At 36.6% G+C, this 11,153-nt stretch overlaps 1 protein-coding gene across 1 annotated transcript in view; it reads right to left on the bottom strand.

The window, feature by feature from the left end:
* Positions 1–843: 843 nt before the first annotated feature.
* TMCO5A (transmembrane and coiled-coil domains 5A) overlaps positions 844–11,153 on the bottom strand; it is a 32,437-nt gene continuing 22,127 nt past the window's right edge. The window contains exon 12 of the mRNA XM_004055949.5: positions 844–1,273. Coding sequence (XP_004055997.3) covers positions 1,255–1,273 — 19 coding nt within the window. The 3' untranslated portion in view covers positions 844–1,254. The remainder of the gene's footprint in view (positions 1,274–11,153) is intronic.

Below are 11,153 nucleotides of genomic sequence, written 5' to 3'. Positions count from 1 at the left end.
TGTTCTCACAAAGCAATGGCAGTGGACCAAGGAGTCCCAGGTTGGCTCCTGGCTGGTGTGAATGCTAGAATGACCCCTCCCTGCCCTTGGACTTGAGAGCTATAAAGGCTCCTGACAATTTAGGAGGGAGGAATAACTTCAAGAAGGAGTTCAAATATATCCAGTTTTTTAAAATTTAATACATGGTATTTTATTCGATTTTATGCAACTTTCTGAAAAGATATACTTCACTGCAGTGAATAGTGCCTGTATGTGACAAGAATTTCTGTTTTCATCTAATACTAAGCTAATAGGGTAGAATTTTTTACCTTAAATTAAGAAGGTTACAGCCTCTGGTAACCATTCTTCTACTCTCTATGCTTCCTCCTTAGCATTTAACTGACCCTATAAAAGTAATCTCAGTTTGGATTTTCCATTTAATCCAGAAGTTAATTAAAAGGATCTTTTATAAAATTTGCATGTGGCTAGATATTACTGGTTGGTTACACATTTTCATAATTTCTATAGTCATTGCACAATGCCTAGAAAATATGACCTGCTTGATATCAGCTTTCTTAAAATTGAGACACTTTTAGACCTAAAACCTTACCATTTAAAATAATTTTCTCTTGTACTGGAAAATAATGTAGAGTATATCCTATTAGTAAGGCATGTGAGTGTTTCAGCAATTAATTGGAAAAATAAGAGGTGTGATATATATGCTACTTTGAGTTGGTGAAGCAATTTGTACCAGTCATATTCTACTTATTTTAGAACTGTTGCTTACTTTAGCCCTAGTGACCTGATTATTTACATGGTTCTTAAACTGAGCTCTTTGTAGAAGCTTTCACCATCTTAATCTACTATCTTTAGAAGTTATAATTTTTGCTTATAGGAAGACACAGAGTTTAGCAATGAAGTAGACCTCTGCTTTTGCATGTCCAGCATCCCTTTTCTCTTCCATAGGCACTGAGCCCCTTTTAGTGGGAGAAATGCATTCCATATAGTTTAGGTCATTCCCTTACTTTGTTCTTCTTCTTTTACTGCTCTTAATCCTTAGTAAGGGGCTGAACATATGACATAAGCTTGACCAATCAGAGTACTCCATCCCTCTGGCCACATTGACTGTGGGACAGGGTAGGCAATTGACCTCAGATAGGCCAGTTTATGACCTTTTCTGGACTTTACTGCTGAACCTGTTGGAAAAGACTTTTATTCTGCAAAGGTTGCTAATCTGGTAGTACGACATCTGGATTGTTGGCAGCCATCTTGCCACTAGAAGGAGGAGGCCCATCTGAAGAGAGAAGAAAAAGAAATGATGTCCCAAGACATTGTTTTGAGGTTTCTTGGTCTAGCCTTGCCTAAAGCCCCAAGTCTATTCACGCACTGAAAAAAATTTTGTGGGTACATAGTAGGTGTGTATATTTATGGGGTATATGAGATGTTTTGAAACAGGCATGCGATGAGTAATAATCACATCATGTAAAATGATGTACCCATCTCCTCAAGCATTTATCCATTGTATTTACAAACCAATTATACTTAGTTATTTAAAAATGTATAATTAAATTGTTATCGATTATAGTCACCCTGTTTTGCTATCAAATACTAGGTCTTACTTAAAAAAAAAAAAAACCACTAAGCATTCTCACCTCCCTGCCATCATCCTTCACAACCTCTGGTAACCATTATTCTACTCTCTATCTTCATGAGTTCAATTGTATTGATTTTTAGGTTTGACAAATAAATGAGAACATGTGATGTGTGTCTTTCTGTGCATGGGTAATTTCATTTAGCATAATGGCCTCCAGTTCCAATGCAAATGATGGAATCTCATTTTCTTTTTATGGCTGAATAGCACTCTATTGTGTAGATGTACCATATTTTCTTTATTCATTCATCTGTTGATGGGCACTTAGGTTGATTCCAAATTTTGGCTATTGTGAACAGTGCTGCAATGAACATGAAAGTGTAGATAGCTCTTCAATGTACTGATTTCCTTTGTTTTGAGTATATACCCAGCAGTGGGATTGCTGGATCATATGGTAGCTCTATTTTTAGTTTTTTGAGGAACCTCCAAACTGTTCTCCATAGTGGTTGTACTAACTTACATTCCCACTAACAATGTATCAGTGTTCCCTTTTCTCCATATCTTTGCCAGTATTTGTTATTGCCTTTTTGGATAAAGCCATTTTAACTGGGGTGAGATGATATCTCGTTGTAGTTTTGATTTGCATTTCTCTGATGATCAATGATGTCAAGTACCTTTCACATGCCTGTTTGCCATTTGTATGTATTCTTTTGAGAAATGTCTATTCAAATCTTTTGCCCATTCTAAATCAGATTATTAGACTTATTTCCTATAAAGTTATTTGAGCTCCTTGTATACCCTGGTTATTAATCGCTTGTCCGAAGAGTAGTTTGCAAATATTTTCCCCTATTCTGTGAAGTGTCTCTTCACTTTGTTGATTGTTTCATTTGCTGTGCAGAAGCTTTATAACTTGATGAGAACCCATTTGTCCACTTTTGTCTTGGTTGCCTGTGCTTGTATTACTCAAGAAATTTTTGTTCAGACCAATGTACTGGAGAGTTTCTCTGATGTTTTCTTGTGCTAGTTTCATAGGCTGAGGTCTTAGATTTAAGACTTTAATCCATTTTGATTTGATTTTTGTATATGGTGAGAGACAGGGATTTCGTTTCATTTTTCTGCATATGGATATCCAGTTTTCTCAGCACCATTTATTGAAGAGACTGTCTTTTCACCCGTGTTTGTTCTTGGCACTTTTGTCAACAATGAGTTCACTGTAGGTGTGCAGATTTGTTTCTGGGTTCTCTATTATGTTCCATTGGTATACGTGTCTGTTTTTATGCCAGTACCATGCTGCTTTGGTCACTATAGCTCTGTAGTATAATTTGAAGTCAAGTAATGTGATTCCTCCTGTTTTATTCTTTTTGCTTAGGATAGTTTTGGCTATTCTGGGTCTTTAGTGGCTCCCTATAAATTTTAGAATATTTTTTTAAATTTATGTGAAGAATGTCATTGGTATTTTGATAAAAATTGCACTAAATCTGTAGATTGCTTTGGGTAGTATGGATATTTTAACAATATTAATTCTTGCAATCCATGAACTTGGAATAACTTTCCATTTTTTGGTGTCCTCTTCCATTTCTTTCATCAGTGTTTTACATTTTTCATTATAAAGATCTTTCACTTCTTTGGTTAATTCCTAGATATTTAATTTTATTTGTGGCTATGATAAGTGGAATTATTTTTATTTTTTTTCAGATTGTTCACTGTTGGCATATAGAAACGCTACTGATTTTCACAAAGTAGGGACAGGTCATCATGGTGGATGGGAGGCAGGACTAGATTGCAACTCCAACTCAGACAGGGAGAGAAGCATGCAGAGGCTCGCGTAGTGAATTTTAGCTCCAGATCAACTTCAAGAACAAACTAGCAATTCTGAGAGGACCTACAGATCCTCTGAAGGAAGTGGACTGCTCCTGCAGGACCCAGAAGACACCCCAAATACTGTGTTGGTATCCATGGCTGAAAGACCCATAGACAGTTCATATGACAGGACTCTGTGCAGACAACCCCTGGTACCAGCCTGGAACCTGGTAGATTTGTTGGGTGGCTAAACCCAGAAGAGAGGCAACAATCACTGCAGTTCTGCTCACAGGAATCCACATTCTTAGGAAAAGGGGGAGAGTATTACATCAAGGGAACACCCCCGTGGGACAAAAGAATCTGTACAACAGCCTTCAGCCCTAGACCTTCTCTCTAACAGGGCCTACCCAAATGAGAAGGAACCAGAAAACCAACTCTGGTAATACGACAAAACAAGGCTCTTTAACACCCCCCAAAATCACACTAGTTCAACAGCAGTTGATTCAAACCAAGAAAAAAAAATCTCTGATTTACCTGAGAAAGAATTCAGGAGGTTAATTATTAAGTTAATCAGGGAGGCACCAGAGAAAGGCAAAGCCCAATGCAAGGAAATCCAAAAAATGAAACAAGAAGTGAAGGGAGAAATATTCAAGGAAGAGGTAGCTATTCTTATATCAGACAAAACAAACTTTAAAGCAACAGCAGTTAAAAAAGAGAAAGAGGGACATTGTATAATGGCGAAAGGCCTTGTCCAACAGGAAAATATCACAATCCTAAACATATATGCACCTAACATTGGAGCTCCATAATTTATAAAACAATTACTAATAGACTTAAGAAATGAGATAGACAGCAACATGATAATAGTGGGGGACTTCAATACTCCACTGACAGCAGTAGATCGGTCATCACACAGAAAGTCAACAAAGAAACGATGGATTTAAACTATATCTTGGAACAAATGGACTTAACAGATACATACAGAACATTTTATCCAACAACTGCACAATACACATTCTATTCAACAGCACATGGAACTTTCTCCAAGATATACCATATGATAGGCCATAAAATGAGGCTCAATAAATTTAAGAAAATTGAAATTATATCAAGCACTCTCTCAGACCACAGTGGAATAAAACTGGAAATCAACACCAAAAGGAACCTTCAAAACCATGCAAATACATGGACATAATATAACCTGCTCCTGAATGAGCATTGGGTCAAAAATGAAATGAAGATGGAAATTAAAAAATTCTTCTAACTGAAGGACAATAATGACACAACCTGTCAAAACATCTGAGATACAGCAAAGGTGGTGCTAAGAGGAAAGTTTATAGCCCTGAACACCTACATCAAAAAGACTGAAAGAGCACAAGCTGACATTCGAAGGTCACACCTCAAGGAACTACAGAAACAAGAACAAACCACACCAAACCCAGCAGAAGAAAGGAAATAACAAAGATCAGAGCAGAACTAAATGTAATTGAAACAAACAACAACAACAAAAGAAATACAAAAGATAAATGAAACAAAAAGCTGGTTCTTTGAAAAGAGAGATAAAATTGATAGCTCATTAGCAATATAAATAAAGAAAGCAAGAGAGAAAATCCAAATAACCTCATTAAGAAATGAAACAGGAGATATTACAACTGACACCACAGAAATACAAAAGATTATTCAAGGTTATTATGAACACCTTTACACATATAAACGATAAAATCTAGAAGAGACAGATAAATTCCTGGAAAGATACAACCCTCCTAGCTTAAACTGGGAAGAATTAGATACACTGAGCAGACCAATAACAAGCAGTGAGATAGAAATGGCAATTTGAAAATTACCAACACAAAAAAAAGTCCAGGACCAGACGGATTCACAGAAGAATTCTACAAGACATTCAAAGAAGAATTAGTACCAACCATTTTGACACTATTCCACAAGATAGAGAAAGAGGGAACCCCCACCCCCCAATTCATTCTGTGAAGCCAGCATCACCCTAATACCAAGACCAGGAAAGGAGACAACCAAAAAAGAAAACTACAGATTGATATCCTTGATGAAGTTAGATACTAAAATCCTTAACAAAATACTAGCTAACTGAATCCAACAACATATCAAAAAGATAATCCATCATGATCAAGTGGGTTTCATACCAGGGATGCAGAGATGGTTTAATATATACAAGTCAATAAAGGTTATATGCCACATAAACAGAATTAAAACCAAAATCACATGATCATCTCAATAGATGAAGAAAAAGCATTTGACAAAGTACAGCATCGCTTTATGATTAAAACTCCTAGCTAAATTGGCATACAAGGGAGATACCTCAATGTAATAAAAGCTATCTATGAGAAATCGCCAGCCACTATAATGCTGAATGGGGAAAAGTTGAAAGCATTCCCTCTGAGAACTGGAATAAGACAAGGATGCCCACTCTCACTACTCCTCTTCAACATAGTACTGTAAGTCTTAGCCAGAGCAATCAGACAAGAGAAAAAAATAAAGGGCACCCAAATAGGTAAAGAGGAAGTCAAACTGTCACTGTTTGCTGATGATATGATCGTTTACCTTGAAAACCCTAAGGACTCCTCCAGAAGGCTCCTAGAACTGATAGAAGAATTCAGCAAAGTTTCCGGATACAAGATTAATGTACACAAATCAGTAGCTCTTCTATATACCAACAGTGAGTGACCAAGTGGAGAATCAAATCAAGAATTCAACCCCTTTTGCAGTAGCTCAAAAATAAAATAAAATATTCAAGAATTTACCTAAACAAGGAGTTGAAAGACCTCTACAAGAAAAACTGAAAAACATTGCTGAAAGAAATCATAGATGACAAACAAATGGAAACACATCCCATGCTCACGGATGGGTAGAATCAATATTGTGAAAATGACATACTGCCAAAAGCAGTCTACAAATTGAATGCAATCCCCATCAAAATACCACCATCATTCTTCACAGAAATAGAAAAAAAAAATCTAAAATTGATATAAAACAAAAAAGGAGCCCGCATAGCCAAAGCAAGACTAAGCAAAAAGAACAAATCTGGAGGCATGACACTACCTGACTTCAAACAAATCTATAAGGCCATAGTCACCAAAACAGCATGGTACTGGTATAAAAATAGGCACATAGACCAATGGAACAGAATAGAGAACTCAGAAATAAACCCAAATACTTATAGCCAACTGATATTTGACAAAGCAAACAAAACATAATATGGGGAAAGGACACCTTTTTCAACAAATAGTGCTGGGATCATTGGATAGCCACATGTAGGAGAATGAAATTGGATCCTCATCTCTTGCCTGATACAAAAATCAACTCGAGATGGATTAAGGACTTTAAGACCTGAAACTATAAAAATTCTAGGAGATAACATTGGAAAACCCCTTTTAGGCATTGGCTTAGGCAAGGATTTCCTGACCAAGAACCCAAAAGCAAATGCAATAAAAACAAAGATAAATAGTTGGGACTTAATTAAACTAAAGAGCTTTTGTATGGCAAAAGGAATAGTCAGCAGAGTAAACAGTCCACAGAGTGGCAGAAAATCTTTGCAATCTATACATCTGACAAGGGACTATTCAGAATCTGTATTCAGAATCTAGAACAAACTCAAACAAGTCAGCAAGAAAAACCAAACAATCCCATTAAAAATTAGCCTAAGGGCAAGAATAGAAAATTCTCAAAAGAAGATATATAAATGGCCAACAAACATATGAAAAAATGCTCAATATCATTAATGATCAAGGAAATGCAAATCAAAACCACAATGTGATACCACCTTCCTCTTGCAAGAATGGCCATAATCAAAAAATCAAAAACCAGTAGATGTTGACGTGGATGTGGTGAAGAGGGAACATTTCTACACTGCTGGTTGGAATATAAACTAGTACAAACACTATGGAAAACAGTGTGGAGATTCTTTAAACAACTAAAAGTAGAACTACCATTTGATCCAGCAATTCCACTACTGGATATCTACCAGGAGGAGAAGTCATCATACAAAAAAGATATTTGCACACTCATGTTTATAGCAGCACAATTTGCAATTGCAAAATCATGGAACCAACCCAAATGCCCATGAATCAACTAATGGATAAAAAAATTGTGGTATATTTATATGATGGAATACTACTCAGCCATAAAAAGAAATGAAATAATGGCATTTGCAGCAACCTGGATGAGATTGGAGACCATTATTCTAAGTGAAGTAACTCAGGAATGGAAAACCAAACATCATATGTTATTACTGATATGTGGGAGCTAAGCTATGAGGATGCAAAGGCATAAGAATGATACAATGGACTTTGGGGACTTGTGGGGAAGAGTGGTAGGGGGTGAGGGACAAAAATGTAGGGACAAAAATATTTTTAAAAAGACTGCAAATATAGTGCAGTGCGTACTGCTGGGGTGATGGTTGCAACAGAATCTCACAAATCACCACTAAAGAACTTACTCATGTGACCAAATACCAACTGTACCCCAATAACTTATAAAAAAAGTTACTGATTTTTGTATGTTGATTTTGTATCCTGCAACTTTACTGAATTTGTTCATCAGTTCTAAACAGTTTTTTTTGGTGGATTCTTTAATTTTTTTCCAAATATAATATCATCTGAAAACAAGCAGAATTTGACTTCTTTCTTTCCAATTTGGATGTTCTTTCTTTATTTCTCTTTTCTGATTGCTCTAGCTAGGATGTCCAGTACTATACTGAATAACAGTCATGAAAGTGGACATGTTCCAGATATTAGAGGAAAGGGCTTCAGTTTTTCCTTATTCAGTATGATACTAGCTGTGGGTCTGTCATATATGGCTTTTATTACGTTGAGCTATGTTCTTTCTATCTCCAATTCTTTGAGGGCTTTTATCATGAAGCATTGTTGAATTATATCAATTGCTTTTTCAGCATCAATTGAAATGATCATAGGGTTTTTGTCCTTCATTCTGTTGATATAATGAATCACATTGGTTGATTTATGTATGTCGAACTATCCCTGCATCCCAGGTCATGATATATGATCTTTTTAATGCATTGTTGAATTTGGTTTGCTAGTATTTTGTGGAGGATTTTGCACCAATATTCATCAGATATTTTGGCCTGTAATTTTCTTTTTTGATGTGTCTTTGTCTGGTTTTGGTGTCAGGGTAATATTGACCTTACAGAATGAGTTTGGAAGTATTCCCTCCTCTTCTGTATTTTGGAATAGTTTGAATAGGATTGGTATTAGTTCATCTTTATTTATTTTTAAATTATACTTTAAATTCTGGGGTACATGTGCAGAATGTGCAGGTTTATTACATTTGTATACACGTGCCATGGTGGTTTGCTGCACCCATCAACCCATAATCTACATTAGGTATTTCTCCTAATGCTATCCCTCCCCTAACCCCCCACCCCCTGACAGGCCGCAGTGTGTGATGTTCCCCTCTGTGTCCATGTGTTCTCTTGTTCAACTCCCACTTATGAGTGAGAACACGTGGTGTTTGGTGTTCTGTTCCTGTGTTAGTTTGCTGAGAATGATGGTTTCCAGCTTCATCCATGGCCCTGCCAAGTACATGAACTCATCCTTTTTTATGGCTGCATAGTAGTCCATGGTGTATATGTGCCACATTTTCTTTATCCAGTGTATCATTGATGAGCATTTGGGTTGGTTCCAAGTCTTTGCTATTGTGAACAGTGCCACAATAAACATACGTGTGCATGTGTCTTTTTAGTAGAATGATTTATAGTCCATTGGGGATATACCCAGTAATGGAATTGCTGGGTAAAATGGTATTTCTAGTTCTAGATCCATGAGGAAATGCCACATGATCTCCCACAATGGTTGAACTAATTTACACTCCCACCAACAGTGTAAGAGCGTTCCTATTTCTCCACATTCTCCCCAGCATCTGTTGTTTCCTGACTTTTTAATGATCGCCATTCTAACTGGTGTGAGATGGTATCTCATTGTGGTTTTGATTTGCATTTCTCTAATGACCAGTGATGATGAGCTTTTTTTCATGTTTGTTGGCTGCATAAATGTCTTCTTTTGGAAAGCGTCTGTCCATATCCTTTGCCCACTATTTGGTGGAGTTGTTTGTTTGTTTTTCTCGTAAATTTGTTTAAGTTCTTTGTAGATTCTGGATATTAGCCCTTTGTCAGATGGATAGATTGCAAAAATTTTCTCCCATTCTGTAGGTTGCCTGTTCACTCTGATGATAGTTTCTTTTGCTGTGCAGTAGCTCTTTAGTTTAAGTATATCCCATTTATCTATTTTGGTTTTTGTTGCCTTTGCTTTTGGTGTTTTAGTCATGAAGTATTTGCTCATGCCTATGTCCTAAATGGTATTGCCTAGGTTTTCTTCTAGGGTTTTTATGGTTTTAGGTCTTACATTTAAGTCTTTAATCCATCTTGAGTTAATTTTTGTATAAGGTGTAAGGAAGGGATCCAGTTTCAGCTTTCTACATATGGCTAGCCAGTTTTCCCAACACCGTTTATTAAATAGGGAATCCTTTCCCCATTGCTTGTTTTTGTCAGGTTTGTCAAAGATCAATTGTTGTAGATGTGTGGCATTATTTCTGAGGCCTCTGTTCTGTTCCATTAGTCTATATATCTGTTTTGGTACCAGTACCATGCTGTTTTGGTTACTGTAGCCTTGTAGTATAGTTTGAAGTCAGGTAGTACGATGCCTCCAGCTTTGTTCTTTTTGCTTAGGATTGTCTTGGCTATATGGGCTCTTTTTTGGTTCCATATGAAATTTAAAGTAGTTTTTTCCAATTCTGTGAAGAAAGTCATTGGTAGCTTGATAGGGATAGCACTGAATCTATAAATTACTTTGGGAAGTATGGCCATTTTCATGACATTGATTATTCCTATCCATGAGCATGGAATGTTTTTCCATTTGTTTGTATCCTCTCTTATTTCCTTGAGGAGTGGTTTGTAGTTCTCCTTGAAGAGTTCCTTCACATGCCTTGTAAGTTGTATTCCTAGGTATATTAATTCTCTTTGTAGCAATTGTGAATGGGAGTTCACTCATGATTTGGCTCTCTGTTTGTCTATTATTGGTGTACAGGAATGCTTGTGATTTTTGCACATTGATTTTGTATCCTGAGACTTTGCTGAAGTTGCTTATCAGCTTAAGGAGATTTGGGGCTGAGACGATGGGGTTTTCTAAATATACAATCATGTCATGTGCAAACACAGACAATTTGACTTCCTCTTTTTGGAATTGAATACCTTTTATTTCTTTCTCTTGCTTGATTGCCCTGGCCAGAACTTCCAATACTATGTTGAATAGGAGTGGTGAGAGAGGGCAGCCTTGTCTTGTGTTGGTATTCAAAGGGAATGCCTCCAGTTTTTGCCCATTCAGTATGATATTGGCTGTGGGTTTGTCATAAATAGCTCTCATTATTTTGAGAAATGTTCCATCAATACCTAGTTTATTGAGAGTTTTTAGCATGAAGCGCTGTTGAATTTTGTCGAAAGCCTTTTCTGCATCTATTGAGATAATCATGTGGTTTTTGTCACTGGTTCTGTTTATGTGATGGATTACGTTTATTGATTGGCGTATGTTGAACCAGCCTTGCATCCTAGGGATGAAGCCAACTTGATCGTAGTGGACGAGCTTTTTGATGTGCTGCTGGATTTGGTTTGCCAGTATTTTATTGTGGATTTTCAAATCGATGTTCATTAGGGACACTGGCCTGAAATTTTCTTATTTTGTTGTGTCTTTGCCAGGTTTTGGTATCAGGATAATGCTGGCTTCATAAAATGAGTTAGGGAGGA

Source organism: Gorilla gorilla, chromosome 16 (assembly GCF_029281585.2).
Source record: "Gorilla gorilla gorilla isolate KB3781 chromosome 16, NHGRI_mGorGor1-v2.1_pri, whole genome shotgun sequence".
Taxonomy (NCBI): domain Eukaryota; kingdom Metazoa; phylum Chordata; class Mammalia; order Primates; family Hominidae; genus Gorilla; species Gorilla gorilla.
The sequence above is the reverse complement of the archived record's forward strand: the minus strand, read 5'-3'. Positions and strand labels throughout refer to the sequence as shown.